At 25.8% G+C, this 21,988-nt stretch overlaps 1 protein-coding gene across 1 annotated transcript; it reads left to right on the forward strand.

Annotated features, from left to right (window-relative positions):
- The first annotated feature begins 4,984 nt into the window (after positions 1-4,984).
- On the forward strand, positions 4,985-20,726 carry LOC119684209 (complexin). The gene is made up of 3 exons (XM_038098201.1): positions 4,985-5,122; positions 12,413-12,545; positions 20,601-20,726. Exons 1-3 carry the CDS (start codon positions 5,078-5,080, stop codon positions 20,672-20,674), a joined length of 252 nt encoding a protein of 83 aa, XP_037954129.1. The 5' UTR covers positions 4,985-5,077; the 3' UTR covers positions 20,675-20,726.
- The last annotated feature ends 1,262 nt before the right edge of the window (positions 20,727-21,988 follow it).

A 21,988-nucleotide genomic window follows, 5' to 3' on the forward strand; every position in this document is an offset into this window, starting at 1 on the left:
AATTAATAAAAAAAAATTAAAAACATTGATCTGCATATATTCTGTATTGATGATATATATAAATGCAATCTTAGAATTCTTTTTAAATTCTGAACCTTATAGTAAATGCCATAAACAGCAAATGTGGTCCTTATAGTGTGAATACGCAACGCTTAATGAACTATAACACTTTTAACAATATCTCTAACTGCTACTACTGAGTACCGGAAGATTTTACTTAACATTTTAATGCCATCAGTGCAATTTAAATACCTATAATATGCTTCCTGTATTAATCATGTTTAAATGTCAATTAATCATGTTTAAAATACAGTGAGAATATATCAGTGATTACATATGTCATATACTTTTATGAATGATACTGAAAGTAGACTGTGTATTTTTAAATAAATAACTTTTTCTAAATACAAAAGCTTTTTCTGGTTTCAAAGTCGACAAATGATAAAATTGATGGACTAAATTAAATAATCACCTAACAAATTAAGGAATCCAATTCTACTCAGACTGCAGATACTGTAGAGAAAGATAGAGAAACCGTATACCATGTGCTAGGGAGTCCCCGGCACTGATGCGCAAGCGCAAACACCTAGGAAGGTATTTCATGGAGCAAAGGGTTTCTAGACTAAGAAAGATAGGCTCTATACTGTCTTTTATTAAAGAAATCGGACTTAAAAAAACACTCTAATCCGACTAAGGGGCACAATAGATCTTTTAGGTCACAATTTATTATCCCCTTTTCATAATAATGATAATAATTAAATTGCTTACTTCTATAATGTTAATTTAGAATACTAAATATATTGTTTATTTTTCTCTTACACTTTCAACAATAATTGAAGGCCAGCATATATATATATTTGTATACAAAAAATGTGTTTATAAGATATAATTTTTTCCATATTATGGTTAAACCATAAATAATAAATTATTGTGGGAGAAGAATAATTTTAATGTGTTAAAAAGTGTTTTAATGAGAAACAAAAACAAAAATAAAAAATATATTATATATATTATTATTATTGTGTATATTCATTTGTATGTTTATGAGCTTTATTTTTATGTGGTAAAATTGTTTATTAAATATATTACCTTTTGTTTTCTGTAATTTTTACTTTATAATAAATATTTCTATTGTTCGCTGATGTTATCTGATTTTATAAAAAATGTTCCAAATCCTTGTTAAAAAACAAACCCTTTGTGGTTAATAAAAAACTTAAAAATAGTTAACAGCCACTAACTTTAAAAATAAATATAAATAAAAATTAAATTCTCATTAATCAAACAATACCTGCTATAGCCTTAAGTAATGGAGCATAAAAATATTATAAAATTTTTTTTCAATACATATTATTCATCAAATGCTCAATTACAAAATAAACCGCAAAATATGGAATTTCAACCAATTTTTTCCATGCTTTTTAATTTTTTACACAAATTTTTAAAATTATTTATGTATTTGCTATAAAATATGCACATTAAAGAAAAAAAAAATGATAAATAAATCTTTTGTTTAATATTAATAGCTATAAAAATACCAAGTGCAATTAGGAATGATGAAATAAATATACTGAATTTTTATAACAGCTTAATTTTTCATCTTCATAAATTTTTCATATGATTTTAGAGATATAGTTTCTGATGGTAAAAATACCGTGACATTCAAGTATTACTTTGTTTGTTACAAACTATTAGACTTTACAAAATATTCTAAGTGTAAAAGTAGTTTACAGTTAACGTCCAGAGTGCTATATGCGAAGACTCTCTAGATCTGAGTTGTACGCTGTTCCACATAATTTTAATCTAAACGTCCAGAGTGATATCTTTGAAGAATCTCTAAATTTTAATTGCTGTCTGTTCCACATAGTTGTAATCTAAACGTTCAGTATAATATCTTTAAAGAATTTCTAGATCTGAGTTGTTGGGTGTTCCGCATTGTTGTAATTTAAATGCCAATTAATATACAATAAGTATTGCTTCATAAACAATTTTATTATATTTTCAATGCCGAAAGGTGAATTATTGGAGAATAGTTTAAGTATTGTTTTATGAACAATTTTGTTAACGTTAATGTCGCCAACACATTAACCTAATCTTTAGTTTTGCTTTTTTTTTACTTGAACATGGATGTTCGAAGTCAGCCTTATTACTAAATATAAACCAATATAACTAGACTTTAATTTAGTGGAGAAAATTTGAAATTTTAATATATAACAATAATAGCAAAAATATTCTTCCATACATTCATAATATTCCCAAAACTTCTGCAATATAATCAAATTAGAATGAGAACTTCAAAAAGTTACAGGATTCATTTAAAAAGGTCAACAACTGTTGACAGCTAAACTTTTATAATTAACTTAATTAAAAACACTTGAAGTCTAAACTGTTTTTGGTTGTTTAGGCACATTGATGGCTGTTTCCTTTCATTAAAACCACTCAGGATATAAGGCAGCCATAGCATTTATAACTGCCGCATTTGATACCTCATGTTGTAGGAAATTATACTAGAGCACACAGAAAAATAAAACAAAAAAGCATAATAATACTTAATTAACTTCAATATTCAACAAAATGTAATTAAAAAGAACAGCAACAACAACAATGGGAACTATAACAACAGCAACAGCAACAGGAACAGGAACTGAAACAACAGACATAAAATAAACTGCAGTTACAAAATGGCGAAAACTTGAAGTTAATTGATGCCATACAATTTTGGATATGAGCTCAGTTAGGAAAAATGGCTCAAATTAAATACTAAAATGTCAAACTTTTGACTGCTCTCAACAATTTGAGCTGTTGACGAAATTTAATTTAATTAAATGTTAGATTTAATCTCATTAGAAAGAAATGAAATAAATTTGTTGGAAATTTGTGAATAACAGGAAGAAAATAATGTAATTAAATTTAAATAAAAATAAATAGAATTAAATTGCGCTTAGATGAATAATGAAGTATACGTATTATTATTGAAAAGAAGGGATAGTGCACTGCGACCTAAAAGATCTATTGTGGTTTTTAGTCGGATTAGAGTGTTGCTCCAAGTCAGATTTCTTTAATGAAAGACAGTGTAGTGGCTATCTTGTATAGACTTGAATCTTTATGAATCATAAAATACTCTCCTAGGTGTTTCTTCTGCTTGTGCAACACGCGTGGACCTTTTTCACTGAGCAAACTTTCTACAATAAAATTCTTATTTTATATATATTTTTAGTATTAATACTAAACTATTATTTCATAGAACAAATATTACAAGTGAAAAAAAAAACTTCTATAGTATAGTATTATCAGTCCTTAAACAAACAAAATTAAATTTTTAAACAAATAAATATTTGCACATAATTTAATTAAATATTTAAATATTTAATAATTTATTTACATACTGTTTAAGTCATAGCTGAAAATAAGTCATTCGTTAATTGACTAAGAATGCATTTCTACAAACAAACCACACTCTACATTGTATCCTTTTATACTCTACCTAAGGATATCTCCTTTATATAAATTCAAATAAATCTTTCAGCTATTTGTTCAATAGCAGTTAAATGACCGCATTTATGAAATATTGGTTGAGTTTCAAAATATAATTAAACATTTGAAATATTTACAAACCAAACCACGATTATTATTTTAAACAAAACTGACAATTACCTCAACGAAGAATAATTATAATATCTGATGTATAAATTATTCAAAGGAAATAAAATATTTAATATGAATTTGTACGTAATTATGAAGTACGAAGATATGAAAACAATTAAATGAATAAAATATTTAATTCCTTTTTTATGATTAATGATATATAAAATATGTTTAAATTACTTTTAAAGAAATTCTTGAAAGTATAAAGCTTTTAGATTCGGAATTCAATTAAAAGTGTATTAAAAAAAAATATTAGTTAATCTGCAAGTAATATTACTTCATCTTAATGTAAATGGATTAATGGTTGTATTAAAAGGCAATAAAGTTTAAGAAACTAATTTTAAATAAAAAATCTTTTACATAGTACTAATATGTAAATATTTTCTGATAAGCTTAATAAAACAATTAAACAAATTTCCTATAGCAAAACAAATTTACAATATTGTTGAGCTTTAAATTTGTATAAAAATGCATACAAAGGAAGACTAACCGCAAGTTAAATTTCAAGTTAAATAACTATATAAAAAAATGAACTATATATAGATAATAAACTTTTTTTAATTATAGAATTATAAATTCTTAAAAAATTCAGATCTCTTCAACCTCTTTGCAAAGAAGCTAGCATATCATACATGTTGAACACAAACTTACGGTTCAACCCGCTGACTCTACTTTAATCAAATAATCAATTATATCTTTAATAGTTTTTATAAACAACAGCTAAATAATTTTTTTAATAATTTAATTAATAATTTAAGAATATAAATAAACTATATGCTAATAAGATTGGGGACTTTTTTATTGGTGCTGGCGTAACGTAACTGACACATACATATAGTTTCTTACTCACCGCGATTAACACTTAAACTTGATCTAACCTGACCTAGGCACGTACAAAAATTTATATTGAACAAATTTAATAATTTTTGTTGTTGTCTTTCCTTTACTATTCCAATACTTCTAACTTTTAAAAATAACTCCTTTGTCGTCATAAAAAGCGTAGCTTATGGCAAAAATAATGAACTTTAACAAATTTATATACAGTTTATTGTAAAAATAGAACATAATATTAATAAATAACTATAATAAATGCTAAGAACTAATAATATTTTTAAATAATTTAAAATATTAATATATCATATATTTACATTAATTAATTAATAATTATAAAAATAATAAAAAAATTGTATATTATAAATAAATATTAAAATAAATGTATTTTTGTTTAATGCCATGTATGATAAATATTCTTATATGTTATATTAAATATTAATGTATTTTATTAATATCGAAATTATTTTTATATATTTTAGGCGCCGTAGGTGGTGATGGCGGTGACGATGCCGACGATAAGGAAAAGGCAGAGGAGGAGGAGAGAGAGCGTCAGGAGGCCATACGCGAGGCTGAAGAACGACGAAAGGAGAAGCACCGTAAAATGGAAGAGGAGCGTGAAAAGATGAGGCAGGAAATTCGTGATAAGGTAATATTTAAATAAATATTGTTTAATAGGCTTAATAATAATAGCTGTGTATGGAAGATAACTGATAAGAATGATAAGGTGCTTTTCAAAAGCTACATTTATGCACTAAAACGGCTTCTTTCTGTAATTGAAGAAGATTCAAACCTACGTCCACTTCACCTACCTACCTATCTTATTAATAATAGGTATTTGTAGTGTCTGTAAGATAATTTCTTGACTATTATAATAGCAAAATTTCTAACGTTATAGCAAATTTGTAATATATTGTGTACCTGTTAAATATAGTACTATATTTTTCCTAGGACTTTACGTTTATATCAGAAAGTCTGTGTCGGTGAGAGTTTTCAAGACGAATCTTAACCTTAATATGAATTTTGTTCTTAAAATATTTTTTGTTTTTAAGATAAATTTTGTTTCTTAATAGGAATTTTATTCTTGAAATGAATTTTGTTCTTATGATGAATTTCTTTCTTAAAATGAATTCTGTTCTTAAAATGAATTTTGTTCTAAGTTTAATTAAGATGAATTTTGTTTTTAAATTATATTTTGTTCTTAAGATGAATTTTGTTTTTATGATGAATTATGTTCTTAAAATGACTTTTGTTCTTATGGTGGGTTTTGTTCTTAAGATAAATTTTATTTTTAAGATGAATTTTGTTTTTAAGATGAATTTTCTTCTTAAGAAGAATTTTGTTGTTAAGTTGTTTTTTTTTTTTAAGATAAATTTTGTTCTTAAAATGAACTTTGTTCTCAAGATTATATATACATATCTGAATACTTACCCAATGTTAAACCTTTTTAGTATACAAACTTCATATTTAGAAGTGAAAATGAGTGTAATTAGGGTCTTGTATCTAGCTACATTATGCTTGGAAAAATTTTGAACTTAAGCACAATTAAGTGCATTCCAGTAGTTGCCTGCATTTACTTTCACCTATTATTTAAAAGCAATTAATATCTATTATAAACATATATTAATTTCTTAGATTACTAGAAGTAATCACTTATTTTGTTTACTTATTCCGATTTGTTCTGAGTTGAACTTTATAATATAACATGAACCCTAATATATATGTGATGTTCGCCATTATGAAACCTTATTCCTTTCTATAATTTATATGGAATAAAATAAATATATCATCTAATATTATGTATTAAAGTCTTGTATTTTATTACAAATTACTTTTAAACGGTAATTATTAATGAAAGGATATTTGCTCGTCATTTAAATTTTTAATGACTACTTATTTATTTTTTGAGATTATTAAAATGTTGAAGTGTCCTTGCACGATTAATTATTGGAAAAATCTTTTCAGTTTATTTTACACAGACCACTTATAAAATTTATACAATTGCATATATGTGAAGAGATTAAAGTTTTTTAAAATAAATTTTATTTATCCTCTACAAGAATGGATAAAGGCATATTTTCATTAATAAAGTTATTCAACAAAAATTATTTAAAAAATGTATGCGTTATTATTGATGATACCTATTATGTTGACAATATATGACTCCATAATGAATACATAATGTATATGATATAAATGCCGCAAGCCTTCTACAATAACGGAAAAGTATATATGAAACTCTTTAACTTTTATTAATGCAAAGAGCAAAGAAATCCTTGCAAGCAGTCATTTTCATTTTCATTGTCCTTGTCATTGAGCATTTTTTCATTGGTTGGCAAGCTTTTAACCAAAATCGTGTCGGAAATGCCGTTGTTTATCAATAAAATTACAAGCAAAAATATTTTTTCACTCGAATTGCATAAATTCCCATTTCGGGCATATCGTTGAGTGTTTTTTATTGAATTTTCGGTATTTAAATTAAAAACATAAAATTCCAAATTACCGAAACAGAGACGAAATTTTATTATGCACATATTTTACATAGTTTTTCATCTCGACTTACAACTGAGTGGGGAAGTGACTTGTATATATTTCTGTTTTTATATGCGTATCTGCGTATCTGTGCGTACGTGCGAGGACTACATGTGAAGAGTCACAGTGTAAAGGGAAAAATGTCAAACGATTCATGAAAACTTTTCCATTAAAAACTTTGTAGATATTTTATATTGTTTTTCATTGTTTTACGAGAATGATTTCCTTTCTTTTTATTTTTGTTATTTATTTTATTTTTTTTTTATTTTTGTAAGTATTTTTTTTTCATCGCATATAGTTTGTTTTATTTCTGTTATTTTTGCTGTAACAGTTTTGTTATAAATTTTTATTTAATTTTTTTTTTTTAAACTACAAGAGTTTTTTATCTTTATTCTGTCCTGACTTGTATGCCGAGCTTTAATATGAGAATTTGTATTCGAGTATGAACTGAAAACTTTCAAACTTGCAACGATTATTTACATGCAAAAAGTTGCATGAAAAATTCGTATCATGTTTTATGTTGCCAGTATCTTTCGTTGTCATGAAAAATGGACAAAGCAAAAAGTAATCTAAAAGATGTAAAAAATACAAAAGACAAAAATGTTCACAATAAGCAATTTTCAGTATGCAGAATTTCGCATGCACGTACTTCTTGTTTACATGGCAAACAGGGTGTTTACATTTTAAAGTAGCAGTTTTCGAAGTACAAAAACATGTGTCCTTAGTCAGATTGTTTTATTCTTAAGCTAACATTCGTAACTTTAACGTAAACTACAAGTTTTAAATAAGTGAACTTTAGTTTGAAGACTAGTCCATATTAGAAAGAAGTGTCCTTAGTGCATAAAGATATGGTACAAATTTTAATCATTTTTAATATATCTGTAGTTGTCGTGAATTGCAAGCTGTTATCGTTATTTGTATGTTCTTTGTTTCGATTTGTTGAAATCACCTTAAGATATGGATACAAAACAGTAGTATTTTTCTTAGTTCAGAGATCTCACGACATTATTCTGTACTATTACAAATAAAGAACTTGTCTGAACACAATTTCTTATGAAAAGTTATATATTTTATACAGTTGATAAGTATTAAAATAATTATCAGTAACAGTTTTAATATCAGTAATATTTTTTATGGCAACATATATAAGAGTTTCACATTTTCCACATATTGTTTTTTTCAAATCCTTTGTTATTTGTTTAAACTCTTTATTATTTTATTTCTGAAGTGCTAACACATAAATAAATTTAACTCAATCCTTCTGGAGTTCAAATTGACTCTAGTAGGGAGTCCTTTTAATGAGCGACTCCCTAACGGAGTCAGATTGAATTACTCTTGGGCTTAACAGCATACTGTGAATTAAACAAAAGTGTAGTTTAAAATTTTAAAACAGTTTAAGAGTTTATATTTAAAAGAAAGATAGTTTGAAAATAATATATTTTGAAAGTGAAACCAAGTTAATTTTAAAATTTAATAATAAAAAAATAAAATAATAGAATAATGTTTAATATAAATAGTGAAACTTAACAGTGTCATATACATTTTATTTAAGTACAGAGATTTTTAATATTATTATTGTTTCTATTATTTTTATTAACACTATTTTGAGTTTTTTTTTAATTTAAATTTTTTAATATTCAAAGTACACTTTTTTCGAATTTTTTGAAACTATGTTTAATATATTTACTTTCTCAATCTTTTACTATACTTATTTCTGGCAGTTATTTCCTTCTTTACTTCATTGTAAAGAATTTTTAAAAATTTGTCTTCATAGTGCATAATTCTAGCTCACTCCGAACAAGATCAAGAATCTTTTTTCGAAATGTTTTCTATTGAAGATACGACTTCCATTGGATTTATTAAATTCAATGATCCAAAATATGTTCCAAAATCTATATTTAAGTTTTTAAACATTTTTCACTATACACTAAACCTCTAACCACAACTAAATATAAAAGACTGTACATATCTTTCTTCAGCTAACTTCTTAAGCTCAAGGTTGCTTATTAATAAGCTAAATTGAATGAGCTTCAATATGATTTAAATTGTATTTTATGAAATTGAATGATCCAAAGTCGTCATTTCAATTGCTTTTCACTTATATATAAACACTATACCTACAGATATTTCTTTAGCTAACCTGCTAAACTCGAAATTGCTTTAAAATTTGCTAAATTAAACAAACTTCAAATACGTCTCCATTGAATTTTATAAAAATGAATGATCCAAAATATGATCCAAAGTCTACATTTCAATGCTAAATGCTTCTCATTTAATCAATATATATACCTTTCTTCTGCTAACTTCTTAAGTTCGAAGTTGCCTTTTAATAATCTAGATTAAATATGCTTGAATTAATTTTATAATTAATTGTTTGCCATATAATAAGTTGCTAACAGAAATTAACAACCTTAAGCTATGAAAGTACTTAGGATTTACCTAATTAACAGCATAAAAGTTAAATGAATAGCCACAAATATGCACATAAATACTTTAATCTTTACGTGCCGCAAGTGAGAATTCTATTAGGGCTTGAATCTATTAACCCAACAATAACTAACAAAAACAAGAAGAAGAATAGCACTGTGAGAGAGAATGAATAAAAGGCAAATAATTTGTTACATTTAGCCTTGGTAAACTAAAAACGTGGCGTATCTCACATAAAAGACAAGAAAAATAGCTAAAGTGTGTCGTGCCGCAAAATGTTGCCTACAACACTTACGCTTAAGAGGAAATCAATACGTTATTGAATTGCCGAGTTAAGCACCTGCACGTCTCACTTAGTTGCCTCATGCCACCAGCCAAACGGAAGGTATAAAAATAGTAGGAAAAAAATTCAGTACAAATATAAAAGTGAAATAAATGTTTATAAGCTTTCTAAAGAAGAGTGAAAATGAACGTGCTCACTGACGATGTTCAATGCCTTTCCTTTATTCTGCCAAATAAGCAAGAAATAATCGATTACTTATTATAGCTAAATTGAAGCTAAATTTAATCCTACACTCACTCACATGCTTTGCAATCTAAATATATTTACTATAATTTAGTGCATTCAATATCAATTTAATTGTTTTACGTATTGTCTTTAATAAAGTTAATTAAAAATAAATAAGCATTTCAATGTTTACATACTGTCTGCATAAAAATATCACTCATACGACGTGTGTTCCCATTCTATATGTTAATATGCTTAATTAGTATGCATTAGTATGTGTCAAGGGTTTTATGCCAAATTGGCTATGCTTCAACTTACTAATTACATTTGTCAATTAATTGCAATTGTGGTCAATGCCTATGGTAAAATGTGTAAATCGGAAACGGAAACCAATAAGGTCTGCCAATGACAATTATGCTAATTGTTATCATATGAATACGGAATTTAATGGATTAGAAGTATTTGAGAAAAGCTCGGAATGGGTAGATTTTATACAAGTAATAATTTAAGCTTATTAGAAATTTTAAAGTTAGTTTGGAATGAAAAATAGAATGAAATATTACGTTATTAATAGAATATAAGGAAAAGGGAAAATAATCTCAATATTACGAAGGTTATAGCTTGAGAATATATCTTTTATATGCTTTAAGTAATATAGCAATTCTTGTGAGATGTTTGAATTCTTAAAGAGAGATAAAAGATTTATTTAATTTATCCTTGTTGAAGTCATTTTAATAAAGGATATATTTCTTGAACTGAAAATAACAAAAAGAATAGTAGATGGAAATAATAAATAAGAAATATTTTAAGTTATGTATTTAATGAAGACTAGCAGCTAGTAGCCAAATAACTAACATTCGCAATCTTTCCCCGAAACGCTGAGCTCCTCTCAAAATCAGAAAAAACGATCTGTCTTTTTATTTTATTTTCTAAATAGACTTGTTCTGACAAAATAAAACACATATTTTTCGATACATTTCTTATAGAAAGAACGCTTAGATCTTCCATTTGCTCAAATCTTCTGTCAAAATTCTATACGCCAGACTTTTCGATATCCCAGTTTTCTTTTTACCGTGTGTCGCAGATACACAGTATCACCTCAATGTATGTTTCGAATGCTTTGTTCATTGTAAGTGATTCCTATTAGAATTGTTCCATCATTGCCTTTAAGGTCTACACTATCGCCACGAAACCAACGAAAAGACATTTGTTTCAGTATACTTTTTTAACATATCACATCTCATCTTTCGAGCCCTTTTGACTTAATTTAAGAATTTACTAACCAGTCTTTAGTCTTTATTGGTTTTACAACGTATGTCATATTACCATGCATGTTACATTACGTTAAATGTAATAATTTGAACTCTTGTCATCTATTATTGATGTTATTTTGTTGAAAATGTTTAAGGACCAAGCCTTATCAGAGCTGAATCGCCATGTTTATATTTAAATAATTAAATTAGATTTAACTAACTAGCTCATAAATGCCACCGTGCCCCTTTGACACGTTTTCAAAATTATATTGGTCAATTGGTTAATTTTAAAGTGCTTAATATTATTCGGAAGCACTTTAGTTCCGAACTTTATAACATTTTGAATAATAGAACCCATCAGTTTTCGTTAAAATACTTTGACTGTAATAAACAGATGGCTGACGAATAAATAGCAATGGTTAGAATATAAAAATAGAAATAGATAAATAGTAATAAATAGAAAAATACATATAAAATAAAGGGTTATAAACAAGAATTATTATACCTAATATATGATAATAGTAAATGTAAAACTAATATGTAGTATATACCACATCAAAGTGAAGACATACCTTGTTTTAAATAATATTTCGACAGAGATAAAATATGTAAGCAGAATAATCCTATTCGAGTAAATTTTAAATCAAATTAAATTTGAAGTGTAAGTCACTTTACAACAATAAGCACACAATCCTTCTTCAATGTCCTTTTCAGCCAAATTCTCTTCGTTGCTAATAAAATAAGAAGTACTCAACACAAAAACAAAGTAGTATCTACTTTTTCGGTTCGTAGTAAAATTACTACATAACTCGTGATGGAAACGAAAAAATCTATTGCTTCCACGAACACTAATCCCCAACTGAAATATTTTTTGACTGCTGCCAACTTCAAGTGTAATTCAATTTGTGAATCCAACGTGGCAGCCAAATACGCATACTAAATTTGAACAAAAAAAAAATTTATGAAATACAAAAACTATAATAAAAGCCAAGGACTTATGAAGCATCCATAAGAGCAGGAAATAAATTTTTGAGTTCATGAGAAGCAATTGAAGTTGACATAAATTAAATTCAGTGGTTGTCATGGTGCTAAGTGAATTTTTCGCATAAACTTATCTAAAAAAATAAAAAATATTTAAACCTTTTGTCTATTGAAAAAGTTTATGCAAACTAATAACTTTCTACTCTTGTTCTTCTTTTTATCTATTTTTCTATTATAGTATAATATCAAGAAAAAGGAGGAAATTGTTGAAGCCGCGCCGCAGGAGGAACCAAATCCATTGATGCGAAAGAAAAAGACTCCCGAAGAGTTGGCAGCTGAAGCTGAGCAAGAAGAGTTGGATGATTTTACAAGTAAGTTTAAAAATATTCCAATGTACTTTAATGCAAGTTTTTCTTTGCATTATTTTAACTAAACCTAACACTAATAATTTTGACTACTATTCTTTCATAAGTAATTTTGAAGTGTGTGCAGCAAAATGACTATTGTTTTTATTTTCGTTTGTAAATTTAACTATATATACTTAATTTTTTTGTTTTTTTTGGTAATAACATGCAAGAAACTATCGCTTGAACTAAAATACACTGCAAAAAATACTACGTAAAACTAACAAAAACTAATTTTCCGTCTATCTGTAAACGCTATCTCTACTACTATTTTAACTACAAATATCACTATTTCTACTATTAAAGCTACTATCTAAACAAATACAAAATACTACAAATTAATGCTAAAATTTCACAATTAATTCAGTGAAGCATTGAGTAATTTCAATGTTGACGAAACTTTATTTACTTTCCACGTTGGCATTAAAATAAATCAATGTAACTGAATTGGTTGAAATGTATTTCAAAGTAAAAGAGAACATAAAATAAAAGTAAGAAATAAGCTACAATAGTAAATGATTACGGTAATAAAGTCAGTCAGTACTGCAGCTAACAAAGTCGCGGTATTATTTTGTAGCTCAACTGTAACTATTTTGGATGTGTGTATCTCAGCATAACATCATCAGCTTCACAACAAGGATAACGAATATAAACACAAATGTATCTAGATTTGTTTGCGTAAACTCATTGTATTTTTGTATTTGTAGTGCAACTAACACAAACGTCTACTAACTTCAAACAGAAACTGTAAAACTTTAAATCTATATATGTGTGTGTGTATAACTTAAAACAAATTTTGCTATAATCATCATTTTAATTTCAGCATTTTAGTAATCATTTATTTTCTTTACAATAAATAAATTGTTTGCTAAATAATTTTTCATATATTAGTTTTTAACTTAAATTTTTCTTTGGTATGCACTTTAGTAGTTTTAGTAAGAAAAAATTGCCAAACTTTATAAAATAAGATAAAATTAAAATCTAAAATCTAAATCTAATCTAATTTAAAATCTATATTAAATTTAATATAATTATATGTATATATTAAATTTAATATTTAGTTTTTAATAGCGCACGAAATAAAATTTATGAAATCATGAACTAAAAAAACGTTCATAATTATTTTTTTAATAATAACATATATATATTTATATTAACATCATATCTTAACATGAGGCAGTTGCAGATAGTGTTAGGAATAGGAATAAACAAGATACCAATTCCCAACGAAACGGAGCACTGCGACCATGGTTGTTATTTTGTGCTGCAACAGACCCTAACCGAACAGAAGACATTCCGCATTCCGAATAAAAGATAGTGTTAGATTCTATATTACTTTTTGATATATTTTTGAACTTATTAATATACAAAATATGTTTAAGAAATACGCGATTACTGTTTGGCATGAAACATCAGGTTGCTTTCATAGTTAGGTTAAATTATAGTTGCTGTTTTTAGGATCTACTTAAGTTAATTAACTTATTGTGTTACCATTTTATTATATAAGGGACTTGAATCCGTTCAGAACCACTAATGAATGCTAATATACTACTAACGAAAACGTACTGCAGCTAATTAAAATTGTCTAGAAAATATGTTATGAGCATATTTAATCTATATTGCACATGCGCTGGATGGTGATAAAATTGGTATGCTACTTTTTTCGTCCTCTTAATAGCTGCGACAAGAATCACTAATAAAAATTATTAAATTTTAACGTATTATCCTAACCAACAATGATTCATAGTAAAACCTTTTATGAAACTGACAACTTTAAAAAATATGTCATTAAAAATATTTGATTTTATTTGTCATATTAGTTTATTTAAAACAATTCAGATATTTTATTTAATTTATATGTACACAAAGTCAACAAATTATGTTTTCAAATTTAAATTAATTTAAAAGGAATTACAACAAAATGACATTGATATACTATGCTTTACTCTACACATTATAGTTTATAATAGCAAAAATTATTACTATAAAACACTTCTCAAGTTAAACTTATCCTACTCATAGAATATATTGCCCACTGTTAAGCTTGAAGTTCAATTATCTCAATAACGTTATTCATCAAATACATAGAAACAGTCAATAAATTCAAATTTTGTTTGATATTTAACCAAAAAAGAAAGTTTTATTCGGTGTTTAAAATAAAACAAAACTTTTAACTATACCTTAAAGCTATAAATAAAGTATTCAAAGAATTCAATAAACGTTTCATATGTATAATTTCTTTTTTTTAAATTTTAATCAAATTCTTACTTATTCAAAAAATTTATTCAAAAAATTTATTCAAAAAATTTTTATAATTCTATGATCCGTAATATTCATCAATATTAAAATCAAATCGAAAGATATGTTTGCTGATATGTTATTTCACTGCAGATATTTGTTTTGATAACAACCTTTTGAGTATACAATTTGCAATAATAAAGTTATGCATTGCATATGACAAATCGGAAAATTTCAATAAAATTACGAAATATTTGTCAATCATTTTTTACTGTATAGAGCAACATTGATTTTTTAAGTTTTTTAAAATTAAAGAAAAATTTGATGCAGAAAATATCAGAAAATTTGATATTGAAAATACTTTTGTACTCTTGCTAACTAAACATATTTTAATTATGGCAGAAGTATGTAATATACTTTTTGATATTTATGAGAAGCTAATTGTAATAGTTTTGTAAACAATGCAATTAAAAAGGATTTACTTCAACAACTACAACTCAAATCTTCGCATATTATTTTATGCCATTCTATTAAACTGATTTGCACTACATTGCGTATGAGTAACTTTCGTTTGTCAAGGCAGCTACATGGTCATTCTTTGCTGTTGAGGTTAAGAAATGAAACAAGTAGTCACTAAGTAAAACTCAAGTAAATGTCATAAACACTGCAAAACAGTATCGTATTACTTTGCATATCTTATATATTCACTTATATGTTGATATGACAATGTATTCGACGTTTTGCTCCTTTAGTAAATACACAAGCACGAGAAGGAATCAAATGCAGTAATATATGTGTATGAATTGTTGTTCTTTAAGGCACTTATAACTTTCTGTCTGTCATTATAAGTAAGAGTGATGAATGAGTGGCAATGATTAAAGATGCATTTATCTTAGTTTCATAAAATTACAATTACTGACAAAACAACAATACCATAAAACTGTTTTATATGGCAAAAGTTATTTCATCTGAAATGCAAAAATAAATGAAACTTGTAAAAACTTTAGCAAGTAATTTTTTTTAACTTAAGTTGATTTATTATGTAAAATACAAAAATGATATAATGCCATTTAATGAGCTTAAAAAGATTATTAAAATGTAGATTAAAATTGTTTCAATAAAAATACCACAATCATTAATTACTCATGAGATACTTTATGCAAAGAGAAGTAATTATAAAAAAAATTCTTGTGATTTAAAAGCCTTACCGATTTTCATAATTGCAACATAATTTTAATTGAAATATACTCCAAACTTATGCACAAAATGCTGTTTAATATTTATGAGCTTTCATTTAACAGCCTTGACAGACGATAAGTCGCGCTGTACCTGCAGAATATATTAAAAGTTGTAAGCTCGTTTAAAATTTAACAATCCGCAATTAAAATACGAATTTATGTTTCAAGCTAAAAGTTGTCACTTGGCGTTTTGTCCTTAACGTGCAACTACGGCCACAGGCATTAGCACAAATCTGCATATTTCAACTGCAGTTCCAGCGTTTTTATCTTTTTCTTAAGCCACACTTGAGCTACATTTTTTACTGCTCCTCCTCTGGTATATGTTATTTAATGCTTAATTTATGCAAAGGGAATTTTACTAATTGGATGAAATAATTTTTTTACATATTTTCAATTAGGCAAAAGAGTCTGTTTTTTTCTTCTTAAATTGAAGATTAAGAAATTTTTTATTACAAAATTTTGTTAAGGTTTTCTTACTTAACCAAGTAATTTGCATGTTAATTTGTGTAGATCTAAATATGTTGAGATGCCGTCATTACTTATAAGATTTTTGTGTATATTTTCAACATTAAAACCGCGTAGCATTTTAATTTAATCAAATTGCGAATTTATACCTTCACATTACTGACCCAAACATGCGATGTTAGCATAATAAATTCCTATTTTATGGGAACTTATTTAAAAATTCATGATAAGCGCTTGAATTATGGCCGAAATTTAATGGATTGACTAGAAATTTATTTGAGCAAAGTCGTTTTCAAGAATTTATGCCAAACATTAATCATTGCGGCAGTTGTAATTAAACAATAAAAAAAATGTATTAAAAATTGTAATAAGAAGGACATAAAAGATTGAAAGCATTAGTACGTAAAATCAAGTTGAAGATATTAAAATCCGCTTAATTAAAAATTTTTACAAAATTCGAAGAAATTATTTTTTTATTAAATCATTTTGTTTTACTTATAAGAAGTTTAGAGGAAGGTCCACTTATGCATTAATGCCAAAAAATAGTACAACCTATATTTTTTTTTCTCAGTTTACATATTTGATATTGTCTTCTCTCACTCTCTCTACATTTGTAGACTCATATAATTCTATATATTTTCTTACGTCAGTTCAGATGTATTTATTTATAACCATTCCAATGTTTACAAATTTCTCATTCTCAACGTGAATAAATTAATTTTAAAAATTGACTAGTCCTAAAACTAGATCCGTTATACTCAATCTTTGGGATCTTTGGGAAGAATGGTGATCCTCTAATAGATGGTATATAGCGGGATATTCTATCAAAAATCAACTAAAAGAAAAAGAAAATATTGTTTCACAAAACAGCAATTTTGTCCGGTTTTATTAAGTCAAAATATACTCCCGTATAAGAGTGATATGCACTACGATTATCTAAATAAATTCAAAATAATTTTTCGGTGTCATTTAAACAAAAGATACACCCACTTGACATATGTTTCAAGAGTATATAATTAGTATATTATCATTCGACTGAAATCTCCGAATTTCTGCTTAAATATATAGCTACTCAAAATGCTTGAATTTCGTTGCACAAAAAGAAAATTCATATGTAATCGTAAAAGAAAAACGATCTTAAATGAACTTAAGAAATATTCTATAAACTTAAAAGTTGAGAATGAAGAAAAAATATTTTATAACTTTTATCTTTTAATATAAATTTAATGCTACTGTAATCTCCTTCGATTCAAATTTAAAAGATACTATAGAAAATGTAGCGATATCATTAAATATTCTGAATATAACTAAGAAATTTTCTATGCCTATTAATGTATTACCCTTAGATATAGAAAAATTTCATTTACTATGTAATAGTGTTATATGTTTATAAGCAAGTAGTATACTAAAACAGTTATCTTTATATAAATATTTTTATTAAGACTATTTTTAAATAAAAATTTGCAATATCAACTATGAAAACGTATACATTAATTTCCATAATAGCTTTACTAAGTCCTGTTCCCATTTAAAAAATATTTTTTTTAATTGTATTGCATTTATATAAGAAAAATAATCTTACGTGATCTAACTTTAATCTAAATATTATAGTAGTTCAAATGAAATGCTTGTACTGCAAAGCTATATTTAATCCAACTTCGTTAAGTTGCTTGTTTAACCACTTGAAACTAATTTCCCCTTTATTTCTCGCTTAAAGTATTATATCTTGCAGTTCATGACTTAACCCAGAGTACAGAGTACATAAAACATAAAACCCATTTTAAGTAAAAACCGCAGAGTTTTTTTTTTTCTGAGCAAAAATCAGTGTCAAAATAATAAAACTTTTCCCACAACTCACGCGAAAACAAAAACTTTTCTGATTTTCATTTCCTCAGTTTATTTTTTATTTTTTGCATTTTTGCGTTTTTGTACTCCTCTATATTTCTTCGTTATTTTCTGCAACATTTTCCCGACTTCTCTTCCTCCGGCAACATTTGTATTGTATATACTTTTTATGTAATTTTCCGAGTGGTTCAGAGAAGTACGAAACTTTTTTGTTGCAACGTTTCACACAATTAACGCGCTCGCAGCTTTATTAAATGTTGACAATAAGCAAATGTACACAAAACTTGCTGCAGTTAAACGTGCAAAAAATTAGTTTGTAACATTAATGCTAAAAAAACAAAAACAACGATTTAACATTTCTATTTGTTTATTTACTATTTTGGTTTTTGTTTTTGATTTATAGAAATATCATAGAGAAAACTCAATAAACTTTTGCTGGAAGTTAACATTTAGGATTGCATTTTGATGACTTCATTTCGTACTACATAGTTTATTACAATTCATTATTTCATAATATAATACAAATAAATAAATATTTAATATAATAAATAAATAACATATAATTTTAATTATAATAAATTATAAAAATTTCCATATTGGAAACGTTTCTAAAACATAATAATGTAGAATGTGGCATAAAGAGCTTATTAGGAAAATTGCACACTTATTACCTCAGTGTTCAAAACCTATTTTCAAGACATGTATTTTTGTTAAAAACAAAAAAACAATAAAACCTCTCCAATTTCACCTATAAATACTGGCTTCCTTCATATTTATACTTCAGATATTAACAAATATTTCAGATAATCTTACAAAACAACGTCTTGCCACTACAGACACCTCCACAAAGTATATATCGCGCTAAACAAACACCTTATCAATTCATATACTCCTACAAATAAACGCATTTTTATGTCTAGAATAAATATCAAGTCCTGAAATCACACTGGATTAATTTTTGAGAATTAATTCAGGGAACTTATTTTTCGATATTCTTACAAAAAATACAAAAAATAATCGCATTTTTATTTATAGAATTAATATAATGCGCTGAAGTCACACTGGATTGATTTTTAAGAATTAATTCAAAGAAATTATTTTTTAATATTTGTGTACCAAAACATCGTGCCCCTTTAGATACCCCCATAAAAAAACGTCTTGTTTATATACATTTGGCTTTAGGTTCTGAAGCCACACTTAAGCAATTCTAGTGGTTAATTTTAATAATTTTTATAAAAAATTAATTATTTTTTTGCTCTATTGTCTATTTATTAAAAACTTAAAGTTAAAAAAATAACGAAGCGATAAATATGTTGGTCAACACCTTTTCGATACGTTTAAAAATCATTCAAAGTTTCAGTTTTTCAGTATATATTTATATTATAGTATGTACTTTTTATTAATTAAGGCAATTCACTAATAGTAATATTGTTATAAATAAGAAATGTTTTATTAATAATTTAATTTCTTTAATAAGTTATTTTCAGATAACATAGTATGTTTGGCAATTTATTCTTTAGTAATGGGTTTTTAGCACGATTTCCATTTCGAATTAGCACTTTTTTAGCTTTAATATAATTTTTTAATTTAGCAAAGTGACGTTAATATACTTTTTATAAAAAAGAACATTTATTTTACTAAAATTGGTATTGAAATTATAACTTTAAACATTTTTCTTCCATACATTATTTTAAAAAAATTTCATTTGTATTTTAACTTTTTAAATTTAATATATTTATTGCTAAATAATTTCTTGCAATTCAGTTAAATATTTAAATAACAAACAAATATATATACACACCAAATAATTATGCAAAAACCAACAATAAATAAAAAAATATATATATTTAAATAAAGTATATATGCTTTTCCCTCTTTTTCTATATATGGTCTTTTTTTTTTAAACTATTGCTAATATTGAATAACTTCACCTAAAAACTTATTATTTTACTACTTTAACTATATATGCATTCAACATAAATAAAAAAAAAATATTTAAAAAAAAGAGTGATATGTTGACTGCAAATATACAACTATTTATATATGCGTATATAATTTTGTATGTATTATATGCCAATTTATGTGCCAATTGTATACAAATACCTTTGTATATTATAATTAGAACAATACATACTTCTACTAACACACACTTTTATATATGAAGATACTATTGTAGTCTATCCTACAATAACACGCTTATTTATTGCTGTTTCCATTACTCAATTTCTTTTTACAGAACTGAAAAATCAAATAGAAACGCAAGTAAATGAGCTAAAAACTCAAATAGAGGGAAAATGTGTCATGCAGTGATATGTCATCATATAATTATATAAAATGTTATAAATCAATAATAAAAAAAGTATATAACATTAAAATGAATTTAATAAATAAATTGATAATAAATAATTAAATTGAAACAATAAAATAAATAATTAAATTAAATAAAAAAAATACAATAACTCATATATTTAATAACAAAAATATGGCAAGGAATTTTAATAAAAACATAAAGACGGAAAATTAAATGAATCGGGCAAGCTACACTAACAAAAAACAAAAAGCAGTAATAAATTATTATTATATATTATAAGAAAATATATAACAAAATATATAAACAATAAAAATTTAAAATAATCCATATACGGGCGTATATAAAAGGCAGTTTATAGTCAACATTAACATATATACAAACAAATACAAAAAAATATATATACCAAAAGAGCAACACTCTACCAATAACTAAAAGAAATACGTATATATATATAACAACATATGTATATAGTGGTCTATTAGTATTAAAACAACAAAAGTAATATAAAATTTATACGTGAAGCAGCACTACAAACATTCAAGTAACATCCGTTTCCGTTTAAAAAAATAAATTGACTTAATTTGAAACTAATAACAAGAACAAGAAAAACACATCTATAAAATCATACTCTCTCTCTATGACAACTTCACGACAACTGCAGAAACAATCACTACAAAACCACAAATTCGCAAAACTACAAAATTTCTACAATAACTGCAACACTACAAAACTACAACACACACAGTCCTTCAAGCGTTGGATACAAGCGCTGGCCACAACATAAATTTAATGAAGCTTTTGTCGCAAGCTTTTGTAGTGTTGTAAGTGCAACACAACAACACTACAAAACTACAAAACACATTATCCTCCTCCAAGCGTCGGATACGTATTAAAGCAAGCGCTGGCCACAAAATAAACAAATAATGAAAAGCTTTTATCGCAAGCGTACTCTTAGAGCTTTAATTCGGCCCCCTACATCGCTGTCGCTGTAGCTGTTCCGTATACTCAAGTAGTAAGCCGCAAACAAAACTCAAGATACTAGATAACTGAATTATCGTAATGCTGACGCACTGCGTATCTACGTTAAATTAACGTAAAATGCCTTTCAAATATATTATAATAAAAGATTTATAAAAAAAAACATTACAATATATATAAAAAAAGAATATATATATATACATATAAAATCTAAATACTAAGAATAAAAACAAAAACAACAAATGATTATGGAGCGTAAATAACTCAAAATAAATTGTTATGAAAACTTGTTTTAGACTTAAACTAGCTGAAAAAACTGTTTTTTAGGATGTCAA

Source organism: Teleopsis dalmanni, chromosome 2 (assembly GCF_002237135.1).
Source record: "Teleopsis dalmanni isolate 2A chromosome 2, ASM223713v2, whole genome shotgun sequence".
NCBI lineage: Eukaryota > Metazoa > Arthropoda > Insecta > Diptera > Diopsidae > Teleopsis > Teleopsis dalmanni.